Source organism: Notolabrus celidotus, chromosome 21 (assembly GCF_009762535.1).
Source record: "Notolabrus celidotus isolate fNotCel1 chromosome 21, fNotCel1.pri, whole genome shotgun sequence".
NCBI lineage: Eukaryota > Metazoa > Chordata > Actinopteri > Labriformes > Labridae > Notolabrus > Notolabrus celidotus.
This window is the reverse complement of record NC_048292.1, coordinates 2,820,531-2,836,919: the sequence shown is the minus strand read 5'-3', so window position 1 is coordinate 2,836,919 and position 16,389 is coordinate 2,820,531. Positions and strand designations below refer to the sequence as shown.

The 16,389-nt window shown below is 42.0% G+C and overlaps 2 protein-coding genes across 2 annotated transcripts in view; one reads left to right on the top strand and one right to left on the bottom strand.

The window, feature by feature from the left end:
• Positions 1-6,622, top strand: part of fgd6 (FYVE, RhoGEF and PH domain containing 6) — a 27,959-nt gene extending 21,337 nt beyond the window's left edge. The window contains exons 8-21 of the mRNA XM_034673505.1: positions 1-41; positions 1,104-1,154; positions 1,241-1,299; positions 1,381-1,452; positions 2,271-2,339; positions 2,456-2,539; positions 2,648-2,727; positions 2,815-2,917; positions 3,000-3,143; positions 3,232-3,334; positions 4,529-4,623; positions 4,708-4,836; positions 4,927-5,075; positions 5,180-6,622. The exon at positions 1-41 is cut by the window's left edge and continues 47 nt beyond it. Coding sequence (XP_034529396.1) covers positions 1-41; positions 1,104-1,154; positions 1,241-1,299; positions 1,381-1,452; positions 2,271-2,339; positions 2,456-2,539; positions 2,648-2,727; positions 2,815-2,917; positions 3,000-3,143; positions 3,232-3,334; positions 4,529-4,623; positions 4,708-4,836; positions 4,927-5,075; positions 5,180-5,222 — 1,222 coding nt within the window. The 3' untranslated portion in view covers positions 5,223-6,622. The remainder of the gene's footprint in view (positions 42-1,103; positions 1,155-1,240; positions 1,300-1,380; positions 1,453-2,270; positions 2,340-2,455; positions 2,540-2,647; positions 2,728-2,814; positions 2,918-2,999; positions 3,144-3,231; positions 3,335-4,528; positions 4,624-4,707; positions 4,837-4,926; positions 5,076-5,179) is intronic.
• Positions 6,623-7,212: 590 nt separating this feature from the next.
• LOC117805278 (overexpressed in colon carcinoma 1 protein-like) lies at positions 7,213-13,847 on the bottom strand. Its single transcript, XM_034673957.1, has 6 exons — positions 13,673-13,847; positions 12,059-12,083; positions 11,851-11,886; positions 11,625-11,701; positions 9,377-9,449; positions 7,213-7,845 (listed from the first exon to the last, which is right to left on the bottom strand). Exons 1-5 carry the CDS (start codon positions 13,764-13,766, stop codon positions 9,394-9,396), a joined length of 288 nt encoding a protein of 95 aa, XP_034529848.1. The 5' UTR covers positions 13,767-13,847; the 3' UTR covers positions 7,213-7,845; positions 9,377-9,393.
• Positions 13,848-16,389: the final 2,542 nt, after the last annotated feature.

Here is a 16,389-nt window from a genome sequence, read left to right as displayed (position 1 = left end):
ACCCGTGCAGAGGATCCCTCAGTACCAGCTGCTGCTCACCGGTACAAACACACACTCACACACTCACTCACACACACACATACACACACACACACACACACACACACACGCACACACACACACACACACACACACACACACACACACACACACACAAACACACACACACACACACACACACACACACACACACACACACTCCTCCTTCTGCTCTCACTGAAGGTCCAAGCTTTATCGAATCACAGCCTCGTTTATTGACGGCACGTGAATGAAACTTGGATTGGAGTCGGGTCTTTCTGTTGTGGTTTTAAGCTGGTTTTGGTGCCACACTGCCCCCTGGTGGACAGTGACAGTAACAGGAAGCAGTTTGACCCGTAGAGAGTTCCTTTATCTCAGTACTCTTATGGAGCACGATGTTTAAACACTTTTATTACACCTGACTGTTTCTATGCTGCTCTGATCTTCTACTGTGGAACATTTTATGAAGTATTATCGTACTTTTATAACTCCACTACTCTCAGTAATACTCACCAGATCCTTTAAAAACAAAGGATATGATGCAGCACTTCATTACTGTCTACAAAACATTTAAAATTGTCAGACTAACACATTAAAACGCTTTATTTGTATTGTTTATTGATAAAAATAATAATAAATTTCCCATTTTAGAATAACATTATGAAAAAATCCCTTAGACAAAATGACTATAAATGTATTTCTACCTTCTTACACTTCAATATAAGTTTAAATCAGCTTGTTTTGCTCATGCATATTGCACAAAATTAACATTTCAATGCCAAAATGTGCATAAAAATGTCCTTAGTGTTTCCCCCATGCATAAGGAATGGAGGGGATTAAGCTTTGCAGCATGATGTTTTGTATTTGTACAGGGAGCAGTCATTTTTTAAAGAAGAAATCAAATCGTATTTCTTCAGCGTGGATTTGTCCGTGCATAAAGAAACCTTCAGTTTCTATGAATTACTGAATCTTGCAAACTTTAGTGGCTGCACAGTCTCTGCTCCTCTTCTCTTGCTGTTTGTTTTCATCCTGCAGCTCTAACTCGGGTCGACCGTCAAACAAACAAACACTTTGCTCTTTTCCAGATTATCTGAAAAACCTTCCCGAGGACTCCGAGGATTACAAAGACACACAAGGTCAGAGAAACAATAACACTCTCAGGATTATGATTTAAGCTGCGATAGAAACAAACTCTAATGTCCGGTCTTTGCTCTTCATGCAGCCGCCCTCAGCATCGTGAAAGAAGTGGCCAACCACGCTAATGACATCATGAAACAAGGGGTAAGACCTGATCCCTCACAGAGCTTTAAGTCTGATCTGCTGGTCCGCTCTCTGTGCTCATCGGTCTGACTTTGTTTTCAGGATAACTTTCAGAAGCTGATGCAGATTCAGTACAGCCTCAACGGGCACCATGAGATCGTGCAGCCGGGCAGGGTGAGTCCACAGTCCAAGTCCAATAAAAACTGAGCTACATCTTCAGATTTTAATCAGAATCAGAATCAGAATCAGAAGAATCAGAATCAGAATCAGAATCAGCTTTATTCGCCAAGTATGCTTGAACACACAAGGAATTTGACTTTAGTAAACTGTGCTCTCTTTGTACTAGGCATAAGAATAAGAATAAGAATAAGAACTACAATAGAAAATAAAATAAAAATATAATAACAATAACCTTAGCTATAAATACAAAGAAACAACAAATAGGCATGACTAATATGTACAGGCTAAAATAATAGTAATAATAATAATAATCTAGGCTTTCTGCAGAAAAATACATTTTAATCTTAGCAGGTATCTTTGGGTGAAACCAATCCTCTCGCTAAGCTTTGAAATTGTATTCTTTACTGTATCTTACTGAGCTTATTTGACCTCTTTCCTCTCGGTTCTTCTTCTCTTATCGTCATAAAATCCTTTCTGAAGACAGATGCTGCAAAACTGTATCAACATGAACTCTGATTTTGCATGGATTGATGTTTTAATCATGTTTTTGCTTTTATTCTATCACACGCCGTCATTCAAACCTGAGTATCTACTAAAATGAGGAAGAAGTATTTTAGGCTTTAAACTCTGTGGGACCAAAACTTGAGAGTAAAACTGTATGCAAGATATTTCTATTTCAACAACCCCCATGGCGACAATCTTGCTGGAGTCACTTCGGCGTAAATACACGTCAGAGTTTCTTCAAATAGTCGGAGCTGTGTTTTATTTCTGTTCTCGTCTCTACATGATTTTAAAAAGAGTTTGTGTTTCAGGTGTTTCTGAAGGAGGGAACGCTCATGAAGCTGTCCAGGAAAGTCATGCAGCCGCGGATGTTCTTTCTGGTGAGCGATGAGGAGGAAATGATCAAAACACCCAACTCAAAATCTGGATTATTTAAATCCAAGACTCAATTATACGTTCATCTTTCTGAAAGTTTGACTGTTTCTGTGTTTTTCAGTTCAATGATGCTCTCATGTACACCACTCCCGTCCAGTCTGCCCAGTATAAACTCAACAGTGTGCTCTCTCTGGCTGGGATGAAGGTCAGACACAAACACAGCACCATCATGTCTTTTCATCTCCTCATGTTGCATTAGTTTGAACGTTGTTTTCATGAGTTAAATCTCACAGCTTCTGATTTGTGTTTCCAGGTGAGTAAGCCGAGTCAGGAGGCGTACCAGAACGAGCTGAACATCGAAAGCGTTGAGCGCTCTTTCATCCTCTCTGCAAGGTCAGCACTCACTCGTTTAATGTGTCACCTAACATTCATAAAGTCAGGTGATTTCTGGAGTTGAACGGGTGTGTTTGGTTCCTGCAGCTCGGCCACAGAGAGAGACGAGTGGCTGGAGGCCATCGCTAAGGCCATCGACGACTACACCAAGAAGAAGATCACCTTCATATCCAGCCGCAGTCAGGAGGAGGTGAGCTTTAAATCCATGAGGGTGATTGAGAACGCTTCATCATGCATCATCTTAATAAAACCCTCCATGTCTCTCCTCTCAGGCGGAAGGAGTCGTCGACAGCGGGGCCCCGTTAGGCTCAAAGGCTCCCATCTGGATCCCCGACCTAAGAGCCACCATGTGCATGATCTGCACCTGCGAGTTCACGCTCACCTGGAGGAGGCATCACTGTCGCGCCTGTGGAAAGGTTCGTTACATCTACTGCTGCTCCTAAAACACTGCATGTTGTTTCCTCACACATCCACTCACCCCAGTTGTTGTCTGTGATGCTGCAGGTGGTGTGTCAGGCGTGCTCTGCCAACAAATACTACCTGGAGTACTTAAAGAACCAGCCGGCACGAGTGTGTGACCACTGCTTCGCCAAGCTGCAGGAGAACAGTACGTATAGAGGGAAATCATGTGTTGTTTATGTTTAATATCTTCAACAAATCCTGTGAAACTCTATGTTCTATTATAAACAAAGATCCAACATCAAGACAGGATAAGATCCAGTCCCATCTTACAGACAGGACTCAGTCTGATCTCATCTTAATCCACCATGAGCAGAGCACTTTGCAGCATTTAGCAAGTTACAGTGGCAAGGACAAACTTCCTTTAACAGGCAGAAACCTCCAGCAGGACCAGACTCATGTTAGACACACATCTGCTGAGACCGTGTTTGAGAGAGGGATAGAGGGAGATGAAGAGAGAGAGAGATGATAGTGGGGAGATGGATAGTAGTAGTTGTAGCAACTGGAGTCTGGCAGAGGAACCTACGAGACAAGGGAGCTCAGGGACTTCAGAAAGGTCTATGGTTAGTAACTTTAATGGGACAAGAAGAGTTAAAGTGAGAGACAGGCAGAGAGAGGAGAGAGGGAAAGACAGGATCCCAGTGTGTCAGTCTAAGCCTATAGCAGCATAACTAACTATAAGCTTTATCAAAAAGGCCATTTAGCAAGTTACAGCAGCAAGTCAAACTTCCTTTAACAGGCAGAAACCTCCAGCAGGACCAGACTCATGTTAGACACACATCTGCTGAGACCGTGTTGGAGAGAGGGATAGAGGGAGATGTTGGTTAGCTTGAGTGTTACAGGCGTGCAGATATCAGTCTGTCTTTGTTGATCCCCATGATTAGGATATATTTCTCCCACAGGATGACACGTTATCTCCTTTTTTTTCCAAGTGACATCACTGCTTAATATATGCTCTGTAATGCTTCTTGAAAGACAGATATGTGCATTAAATATCAGGAACATGCACGCCTATTTTTGATTATCATGCATTCTCACACACGGCCGTAAATGCTCCTTAAATCCCCAAGTGTGTGCAGCCACCTCGAAAAATAGTCCTAATAAACACTCCTTTTCCTCCAATGTGAGTTACGATTGTTAAAAACTTTAGCACCAAGATGTTTAATGTAATGTTTGCCTTTTTGAAAATGTAATATGTTCTTCTTAGTCTTTAACTGTTTTATAGAGATTAACATCTTTAGTCTGACCCTGTGAGCCTAGAATAATCATCAGACTTCTCCTCCAGAACAGGGTGACATTTTTTGTGGTTTTGATGTATTAATTGAGTTTCTTTTTGTTCCAGGTGACCGCTGTGCTTCAACTTCAGTCTCCCCTATTAAATCTGGAGCGTTCTCCTTCACCAGGAAACAGAAGAAGATCCCCGCTGCACTCAAAGAGGTCAGGAACAAAGACAAACACTCATGAGTGAAACAAACAGCGTGAATGTAAGAGGGACTCATCTTTCTCTCTTTGGGTTTTCAGGTGTCTGCCAACACGGAGAACTCCTCCATGAGCGGCTACTTAAACCGGTCAAAGGGCAACAAGAAGCAGTGGAAGAGGCTGTGGTTTGTCATCAAGAATAAAGTCCTGTACACGTACGCTGCCAGCGAGGTAATCACTCTTTCTCTTAAAGGAGAAACCTAAGTGGCTTCCTTAACCTCGGCTGGGATGAGTAATACTCTTCTTCTTCTTCGTCTTCAGGATGTGGCGGCGTTGGAGAGTCAGCCCTTGTTGGGTTTCTTCCTGCGGGAGGAGAAGAACGGTCCGGCGCAGAAGCTGCAGTTCAAGCTGTATCACAAGAACACTTTGTTTTATATCTTCAAGGCTGATGACATCCCCACCGCACAGAGGTACTGAGACTCACAGAGCAGCTGCATTTCAGAAATACAACAGAAGAAAAGAAATCTTAAGAGTTCTTCAAAGTGCGCCTAACTTCCTGTCTTTGCCTCCTCAGATGGATCGAGGCGTTCCAGGAGGCGATGATTCTCGAGCAGTGAGTCGGTCTGGCAGCAGTGAAGTCGTACCGCAGCCCCGGAGCCAGTTGTTAGAAACTTTTGACCCCTGATGGATCACAGGTCAGAGGTCACCAGCTCAGGAAGGACTCCGATGGACTGTTTACTTTGAGCAGTGACCCTCTGCAGAGCGCCGCGTACTGTAACACGATAAAAACAGACCGCTTGTCCCCCCCAGAAAGACCGGACTCTGTTTCCAAACATACTCTCTATCGTCGGTTATTGATGCTCAGACGAGCCGCCGGGGTCAGAGCTAAACTAAGCTGCGGGTCAAAGGTCAAGTCCTGAAGCATGTGCGAGGAAGTGAGACAGAACAGTTGTCAGGGACTTTTAAAGCCCTGGAAGGGTCGGGGAATTTCTTTGAATTCCAAACAGATGAAGAAGTTTCTTTAAAGTAAAACAAGCCGTGGTGTTTGAATCGGAAACACTCGATAATCTAAAGATCGGATTAAAAATCCCTCCGTAATCTTAAAGGAAACGAAGGCGGAGTTTAAAGACGACTTCTGCAGAGAACCAGGAAGTTAACGCTCTGCTCTCTAGCTTGATCTCTCTGGTTTAGAGATTCACGCCCATGTCTTTAAACTTAACACACACACATTTAACTCATGGGGTTGATCAGATCCTGGAGAAAACTGGAAGTATCCTGACTTTTGTAGATATTGTACGTTCAGTTTATCGTGTGTTTGCCTTTCAAATGGGTGTTAGTGCGTACATGAGCGTGAGAGCGCAGCATTGACCTTTTTATAGCAAAGCCGAGAGCTAATATTTATAAGATAGGAAGATTTATGGTGTTGAAAGCACAGGTTGCCACTTATTTTGGGAGTCAGGGTTTGTTAGGAAATATATTTCCATCCATCCAAGTTTTTTTATGAGCGATGACGACAATAAGGAACTACTTTTATGGACGTGCTCGTTATGGAAACATGGTGCTTTTTTTCGCTGACACTTTGCTTCATGAGGAATGTTATAGATGCTGTGTTTCTCTGTAGTCAGGACTGCTCACTGTATCCAGGGTACTGTGAGTATGTAGTTTTAAAAACACTCATTTTGTATCCGCCTCTCGTCGGTTAGGTTGCTGTACAGTCTGTTGCACTATCCTTAGGGAGGATGAGTTTAATCTTTCAGTTGAAGAAGCAGAAATCAAGTGTTTTAGTGAAGGATCTACACGGTTAATACTGTCTTTGTTTTTATCAGGCTGCTGGAGATCAATCTGCAGCAGCCTGGTTTTTAAAGTGCGAGTAAAGAGCTACCGAGCTACCGAGCATGAGTTTTCCAGTGATTGTACATTAACATTTTGTAAACAACTCTTTCAGAGTAAGAGTCTCTTATAAACATTATTCTAAACTGTCAGGCAACAGTTTTTAATAAAAAAATATACAAATACATCCTGCTCTCCTGATTTCATTTCCTCCTCCGTCACTTCAGCGACTTAAAGGAAGACGAATGTGTCCGTGTTTAAGAGATAAGGAGTTTTAAATGAAGAACACTTTGCTGTGAGTTTCTGCTCTGCTTCCCTTCATCTCTCTGAGCCGTGACACCGCAGATCAAACCTCTCAGACAGCAGAGAGACGCAGCTTAATGAGAAACTGACCTTTCATTAAAGAGAGTTCAAATCTGTTGGATGAAAACTAAATACTTTAAAGTGGTTTCACTGGGAGGGAGTTTAATGTTTGGCACATCTTTCTTCTACCTTTTGAAATATCCTCTTATTAAAGCTCCTCTTTAGGTCCGTTTTGGCGCCCCCCTGTGGACAAAAATCATGCCTCTTCTGTTTGCTGATATTGCCCCGACTTGTGTAATTTTTGTCTTCAAATGAAAAATGTTCATCCTGCCATATTAACAGTCAAACGTACGACTCGTTGAGATTTTTTTGGGGGGGGTAGTTGATCATGTCATCTGGCACGACCCCACTGCAGAAATTCAGGCATTGAAAAACACAACACAGGAACAATAGTCTTTTTTAAAAATAGTCCTATTTGCTTTAGCAGCTCTTAAAGAAATAACTGCATACATTTTATTCCGTTTAATAGCTGACAAAAAAACTCCCCACTGGAGCTTTAATTCCACTACATTAACTTCACAACATCATAGATGAACATAGAACCTCTGGGATCGAATCTCAAGGAACCATAACATGTTGAAGAGATAGCGATGGTAAATAAATGCTGTTCTGTGTCCTTTTGACCAAGTTTGGCCACCCCATTCACAAAAGTCTTTCTCTGTCCCTGTAAATAAACACCACCAAACCCCAGCATGGGCCTCGTTCATCTCGTTCGGACAGTCCATCTGAGAGGTCAGGCTTGAGAACCTTCCCAACACAAATCTTGAAGGGCATCCAGCAAAGTCTTCACCTTTTACAAAGCAAACCATCCCTGTGTTCTGAGGCCAAGAGTCCACGTCGACATCTGCTTCCATGAAAGTCTAGATCAAGATCATCTAACTCTGCAGTCGCATTAAAGTCCTCGCTGAGGGCCATCGTTAGGTGCTGCTGGTCCTTATGTGAGACCTGGTGGGGGTCCTGATGGCGATGCAGCAAGCCTGATGAGGGTTTTTCTTCTTCTCCACATTCCAAAAACTCCCTCTTGTCATAACCATGCTTCTGAAGCACCTTCACAAAGACAGAAAGGAGACACATTATCAGTCATATCAAGGGACCTGTTGGTTGGAAGTAAACAGATAGGATTAAAGCTAACAGGAAGGAACAAATCTTTGAAACGGATGTTGTTGGATAAGATCAGGTGATCCAAACCTGTTCAAAAATCCAGATTTAACCTACAGTTTGTGTCGTTTAAAACTTTTGAGTAAGATTGAGAAAACTTTGATCTGAAAATTCAGACTTTTTTCCCAGAATTATGAGAAAAAATTCAGACTTCTAGAATTCTGAAATAAAAGTCAAAATTCTAGAATTCTGAAATAAAATTCAAAATTTTAGAATTCTGAGATTAAAGTCAGAACACTGGACTTTTTCTCAGAATTCTGAGATTACAGTCTGAATTCTAAAAAAGCGTCTGGCCTAAGCTCCTAAAACATTTTTTCAGTTGCCCTAATCCTCTTCCATTTCCTAAATACCTTCTGTCTAACAAATGGGGAAAATAATATCCCCTACCCTTTAAGAGGAGGACAATGCCCCATTAAGAGGAGGGAGCGGAAGGAGATGCTGTATGGCTAAGCTAAAGTTACCTGTGTTGTTCTGCACTCATTTCTCTGATAAAACTTTCAAAAAATGTGTGTAAAATATAAGAAAGACATTCTGTCAGTATTTCTCTTTAACTGTTTCTGAAGAGGCTTTCAGAGGCCCAGAGATGACGGTTGCTATATTTGAAACACTGACTCCAACTACCTGTCAGTTAAACACAGGTGAAGAAGAGCAGCAGAAGTGGGCTTTGAGTCTCCTGTTGCACCAGGTATGTGTAAGTTGTGTCCTAATTAGGGTAAGTTTATACTAAACCACATGTTGAAACTGGTTCGTTTGTAACTTTAGTTAGGATTAGGTTAGCACTAGTAAAGCAAGCATATTGTCCAAACTGACTATATGATGTTTGGATTGACCACTTTTTAATCTAGCTGCTGCTTGTTTAAAGCACTGGTGATCAAGATCTGGTGATCTTTAAGTCTTTATCTGGATAAGGTAATCCAGTTGGTCTTTCAAATAAACAGGGGAAAAGTAAACTGGATTATCTGATCCCAGGTGGAAAGAGTTACAAATTCAGACTATCATTATCCAGACTGAAACTTTTACATTAGATTTATTTAAATATTTCATCATCATGGAGCCTCTTTATCTAAAATTAAGGACAAAATAGATTAAACAAACATTTAAAATTTAAATGAAGTTGATTTGATCCTGAACTCATAAACCTGAAACCTGAAGTGAGAGGAAAACACACCACAGGTACCGTGAATAATGAGCTGTGAGGCCGAGAGAGGGTCAAATCAGTGAAAACACAGAGCGCTTTAACTGCTGACATGACATCATGGCTCTCATTAATAATGAGGAGGAAGAGAGGAGGTCGTCACGCACACACACACACACACACACACACACACACACACACACACACACACACACACACACACACACACACACACACACACACACACACACACACACACACACACAAGCAGAAGCAAGCACAGACCTGGCTCTTCATTAAAATTAGAGTCCGTTCCCCCACAGAGGCCTCCTGAGGGATGCCGCGTCTCTCTCATTCTCTGTGGAAGATTAATTAGCACACACACACACACACATACACACACACACACACACACACACACACACATTAAATATTCAATCAGATGTATATAGATCTTTACAATGCGTCATACTAAAAACATATACAGTACTCGCTTACATGTAGAAACAAACAAACACGCCGGGGTCGCAGAGATGAAAACACACATGCAGTATTACTCAGAGATTCTCTCCCATGCTCTCGTGACCCGGGAGACTCGACAGGAAATTGAGGCTGTGTGTGTGTGGGACGTTATTACAGATTGGATCAGTCGTCACACTCTCACGTACACATTCTGTTTCTCCCCAAATGAAGAATCAGAGTACGGTCATCATAGTACAGAGCGACGATGTAAATAAAAGAAGTTCCTCTGTCTCTGCACCCTGCCTCTGAAATGTTCCTGAGTTGCTTGTTCACACATGTTCCTCTCAGCGTGAAGTCTCCCCCGTTGAATAAGGAGACGTCATGAGTCTCAGAGGGCAGGTGATGACATTAAAGCACGTGTTGGAGGTCACAGTAACAGAGTGGACCCACTATAAGTGAACAGAAGCAGTTGAAAAGTTGACCCCAGTTCATCGTGCATCATCTGATTTGTGGCTCAGAGCATGCTGGGATACCTTGGGTCATGTATCACTTTTAACAGCGTCCCCTTCAAATCATCCAAACAAAGAAAACGGTGACACACTGTTTAGAAAAGGGTTCCTAAAAGGAGCTATGTGTTTGAGAAGACCACAAGAATTAAGCTAACATCCGAAAAGGACGCGTGATTAGTCGAGTTTTGGTGTCTTTCAGTGGTTGTGCATCGTAATGTTCACAACACAACGACATCTTTGCTGTTCTCGTCTTTAATCGATTCTACTTCTTCAAACTCAGATGTTTTTAGTCATCCCGTCTCGTGACTTTCTTTTGGGCTCACATTGACGCCTCAAATTTTTCCCAAGAGGCTGGCAGAAAAATTCTGGACCAAGTCGGGGTGAAAATTTTTGCTTTTTGTGCTCACCATGAAAATCTTGGTAAGTTTTGTGTGATCGGGTGACTCAAGCATCAGTCTTTATGATGAGAATGAATCATCATTGTTATGGGGTGCTGATCATAGACTGTATAAGACATGGACGTAGTATCCGTGACGTCACCCATCTGTTTCTGAAGCGCTGTTTTGAAGCCAATCTTCGGCAGCAGCCATATTGGAAATGTTGAACTCAACTAACTGCTGTCGAGCGATTGTGAGGTAAAGAGGCGGGCTTTGAGCCTCCTCGCCAACAGCTACAGTGTTCCCGCCTGTCAATCAGGTCAGTCATGTCCTTATTTGGGCAAAACTCGTACTCATAATATCTTCGGAACCGTCGTGTTAGAAAAAAATTCGAGACTACACTCGTCTTTTGAACCAGGCTGTAAACATGTTTATTTCTGCTGTAAAGATCGGCTTCTTTGAATTGGTGTGTATGTGGTTTCTGGTACTTCCGGAGCCAGCCTCAAGTGGATCCTCGATGAACTGCAGTTTTTAACACTTCCACATTGGACTCATATTTTTAGACCGGAGGTTGCTACTTGGTTTTGACCAATCAGGAGCATTCTGTCTGTTCCATTCCGTTCTATCCCGTTCAATTCAAACATTTTTAAAGTTATATTTTGGGGCATTTGCGCCTTTAATTGATAGGAGAGCTGAGGAGAGATAGGGAACACGGGCAGCAGAGAGCGAGGGAAGACACTCAGCAAATGGTTGAGGCTGGGAGTCGAACCCACACCGCTGTGACGGGGACTATAGCCTCTGTACATGGGCCAATGATGCCCTTCCAGGTTATTTTTCTAGGCTGTAATTCCTTTGTTGAGAGATGTCAGATCTTTGAACTCAATAAATAAAATAACAGCAAATATAAATACATAAAAGAAAAATAACAATAGTCAATACATTTACAGATCCTAATGATGCACGATCACAAACCTTCACACACCAAAACATTATATAAGATAAAACAAACAATTTTCTCACATTAAGCTTCTCCTGTTCATTTCACTCTTTAATCACCTTGTGTATGTAAAAGTGTGTGTGTGTGTGTGTGTGTGTGTGTGTGTGTGTGTGTGTGTGTGTGTGTGTGTGTGTGTGTGTTTGTGTGTGTGTGTGTGTGTGTGTGTGTGTGTGTGTGTGTGGTGTTACCTCTGAGCGATCCTATCTGAATTTGAGGGATGTTGCTCATGTCTGAAGGAAAGCCGACGTACACACCACCATAGTTCCTGTCGACACAAACAAACACACACACACACAAACACACAAACACACACACAAACAAACAAACAAACAAACAAACAAACAAACAACAAAGCTGTTCATATTGTCTCATGAGCTGAAATGTTTGAAGACGCCAATTTTTAGTCTGACTCACTTCCATTTGTCGTCTTCTGGAACGGACTCTTCTGATCTGTCCACACACACACACACACACACACACACACACACACACACACACACACACACACACACACACACACACACACACACATTTAAATTGCTGCAGTGTGAATATTGAAGTCAGCCATCAGAGAAAGGTCAAATGACTCACACATGTCTGTAGAAGAGTTACATTAACTCACCCTTTTGAAGACGACTCAGCAGGACCTGAAATCAGAGACAGACAGATGAATGAGACGAGCGGTCGGCTTTCATGTTTCTCCTGACTCAGGTGTTCTCTCTGTTTCAAGGTGATCGACTTCACGTTCTTATGACCTGATTTTAAATCTGATTAAAGATTCTTCAAAATGTCCTTCTGATCGACGAGTCTAAAGGAAAGAAAAGGATCAGAAAAAAGTCAGGACTGAGCACTTTTTATTAACACAGCTTAGCAAAGGTTTGCAGAGTGTGGCTACAGTTCCTCATGTCTCTGGTGGAGTGGTTATATGTCAGTTTAACCAGACACAGCCTACATACAACTTTATCTCCATTTAAAGATCAACATACTGACAAACCACACCGTGCTACGAGACGACATCTGTCACCTGTGCTTGTTTACATCCAGGTAGTAGAGCTTTAGAGCATTATGGCAGCAGACATTAACTGAAGCTGCAGCCCCAGCTAGTGGAGGGAGACTGTACTGCAGCTTAGACACAACATATAACCAACATTTCAGTCCTATAGGAATATTGATAATAAGTTTAACCCATTAGTATGTCTGGTGATGACGATAAGCAAGCAAGATAACTCATGACGGGGCGCTGGTGGCCTAGCGGTCTAAGCGCCCAAGTATAGAGGCTATAGTCTTCGTCGCAGAGGTTGCCGGTTTGACTCCCAGCCAGTTGACCATTCACTGCATGTCCTCCCCCGCTCTCTACTCCCCACATTTCCTGTCTCTCTTCAGCTGTCCTGTCAATAAAGGCGAAAAAGCCAGAAAAATAAAACTCTAAGATAACTCATGACAGCTTTTAAGCGTCTGATAGACTTAAGGTTTCTGATATCAGCAATAAACGTCATGATGTTCTTCCTGCAGAGACTTGAGCAGGTATCACAAAGAATGTCCAGCTTTTAAAATGACTAAAACCTCAAAAACATGCCGCCTTCTTGTTCTTGAAGTGGTCTGACAGATCTGCAGATCCTGCGTAAAGATACAGACTCTGTGGGACCAGATTGTGTTACTTTCTCTCTCTGTTTTCTGTGTTTTGTTTACAGTCCATGCAGCACAGCTCGTGTTTACACATTTTTGTGGGCTTTGTGTTCACGCAGGAGAACGGCAATGCCGACATGAGATCCTGGAACCCACGTAAGTCATCTAACCACGCTTTAACTTCAACATTTCCTCAAACACACATCTGCATCCAAGTTCAACTCCAGTCTTACTTCTGAATTTGCTTGCGGACTGTAAACAAAGGCAGGAAATGTTCCCCAGAGGCTGAATCCTCATCAGATGATACCAAGGCTGATGCAGCATTAAATATCTGATGTATTTAAGTATTGGAAGGTTGAAACAAAGAGAAGCAGCTAACTTTCTCCAGTTTGAGGGAGACTATCTCTGCAAAGTTTGAGGCTTTTGGCTGACAGAGCATGTGAGTAACATGTAGAGCAGGTATGAGGACTTTTTAAAGCTAGAAGAATGATCTCTCACAGCTTCAAGTGACACCAAAGTTGATGAAATGTGTCTTTAACCTGTGAGATAGATGTTTTTTCTGCAGCAGAGCATGACTCAGAGAAACAAGATATTCTTTTTCCTCTCTCACCTGCAGTGCCTTCTCCTCCACCGCTGTTGCTGCTGCTGCTGCTGCCGTCATTGACGTTGTTGGTGTTGGCTGGTGAAGAATTTCCACATCCCATCTCTCATCTGACCCCCAACAAAAAACCTGAGAGGAAGAGGAAGAGGAGAGAGGAAACGAAGGAGAAATAGAGAGCTGGGAGTCACAGGTACGAGGACACGAGGAGGCTGAATGTGCGTCTCCTTTTTCTCCCTCTCTTCTCTCTTCTGGAGCTCTCAGCGTGGAGCGAGGAATAAAATGACGCCAAGACGAAGAGGAGGAGGAGGAGGAGGAGAGGGAGGGAGAGAGAGAGAGAGAGAGAGAGAGAGAGAGAGAGAGGGTATGTGTTCACCCCTGCTGTTGAGGGAGCACAGCCTCTCTACTATGTGTGTGTGTGTGTTTCTGTATGTGTGTGTGTTTCTGTATTTGTGTGTGTTTCTGTATGTGTGTGTGTTTCTGTATGTGTGTGTGTTTCTGTATGTCTGTGTTTCGTGCTCTTAAATCTGCACAATCTGAAGGAAGGGGATCAAAGTCGTACAGAATTGATTTGATTGGTTCAAATATGGATAAAGAAAAAGAACCGTGAGGTGTGTCAGAGGAGAGAAGAGAGGACACACCAAAGTTTAGAATCACAATCTGAGAATTTGAGTTTATCCTCTGATACATTACAATGAGAAAGAAACAGTAAGTCTGGTTTTGATTTCCTTTTCTACTCATGGGAACCAAAATCTGCTCTAACCAGAAGATACAGATGGAGTCACATCACCAGGCAACATCCTGAATCCTGAGAGGACTCAAACTCCCACAAGTGACTCCATCAGATGGAGGGAGAAACCCACCAATGAACAGTTTGCTCATTAATGCTGCGGTCTGCAAATAAGAGGGCGAGAAAGAGAGAACAAGCACATTGAAAGAGGGAGGAGGAGAGGGTTTAAAGAATCACTCAAAATAAGAAACCCTGACTGGTTCTCCTCGTTCTCTTGTTCTCAAACACACAACAGAATAAAGGGACGATCTTCTCTTCTCATGTGGTCACATGCAGAACTTTAATCGACCTGAGGATTAGTGTTTGATGGTTGTATTAATTATCATCATGTGAAATAGTGAAGGGTAAAAAGGTCTCTTCATGGAAAGCCAGCATACACACTCAGGTGCCAGACGGTAGTAAGCTGTGTTTACACTTCACTAAAAGTTCTGACTAAAAATCAGAAGTTGTTGGATTGATTTATTCCTACTCACACACACACATCATTTGAGTGAAACACATGCACACATCAGGGTCACTGCACATGTTTAAGATCAAATGTAAGACTCTTTAAGACACAAACATTTTTGCATGATAGAACAAAAAAGTTTCCATCACCAAATTATTGTTAAAGATCACATGAAACAAACACACTGATGAATTATTCTGAGTCTGAACACCAAACTTGAGCAGAGAGAGCTGAAGTCTCCTGAATGTCCACCAGAGGGAGCCACACACTGCTGCATTTGATGTGGACAGCGTTGGATGATGGTCTGGATTCATGGTGGAGCTCGGACAGCAGTGAGTGTCGTAAAAATTCAGTTTTAAATGTGATTAAAAATATGTCCTCAGAACTACACGGCTGAGTGAGTGGAGAAGGTTTGTATGTTGTTGTTGTTGTTGCAGATTTAAAGAAATTGGAAAGAGCTGCATAACAATTACCTAACACCTGAGCATTAGCTGTCACAGACTTATTTTGAATTAAGACACTTTGCAGTAATTTAAAGCTCCTGTGAGCAACTTCTCTTATTGTTGTTTGTGGCGCCCCCTGTAGACAAAAACATTATTTCTATGCTGATTTCATCCTGTGCATGCTCAGACAAAATATCTCATATATATCTTATATCTCTGCTTTATTTTAACAGACATATATCTTAAGATCTTGCACATTTTTGCTTTTGGAAACATGAGAAAGGCTGTTTCTTTAGTGTTCTGTCAATCATCTGTTCTGACACTTATTAAAAATTGTGATATAAAGATTGTCAGTCGTGTTGCAGATAGTTGCGTTTGCTTTTGCAGCTCATAAATAGGCATCACTGTGAATTTAAACGTGTTTCACATCTGGTTAAAAACTCCTCACTGTAGCTTTAATTAATTCATCCAACTGCCTTCTTTTTCAGAATCACGACTACTTTTAACTTTCCTTTCCTGTCTTCAAATTTAAGCAATCTCTCAAGTCTTTACAGTGTTGGATAAACGAGGAAAATCTGAGTTGAAAGAAGACAAAAACAAAGATGGTGGGGCGGCAAAAGGCACCAAACTTTGTATATGAGCATGACGTCTGTTTTTCAATAAATGTATGCTTTAAAAGTCACCGTTATTGTCTGGTGTCTTTTATTAACTATAAAAAAACACATTACTACTAACCTACAGATACTGTCTACATGATACACACTCCAACAAGTGAATAAGGAAAGTTCTGACGCTCATTTTTCCACTTAAAGGTCGGATTATATACCAAACAGGCAGAACTGCAATGTGTTACGCCGTCATTATATAGATATGCACTTAAGTGGCACTAATGCACATTACAGGAGTCACTGCTTCACTTTAATGTCACATAACTCTGTTGGTGGCACTTTGTATCCCCCATACTCACCGTATCTCCCTAACTGGCACTCTACACCCCCCATACATGCGCACTTCTTCAAGTTTCCTCCCTCTGCCTCTCTGACTGTAC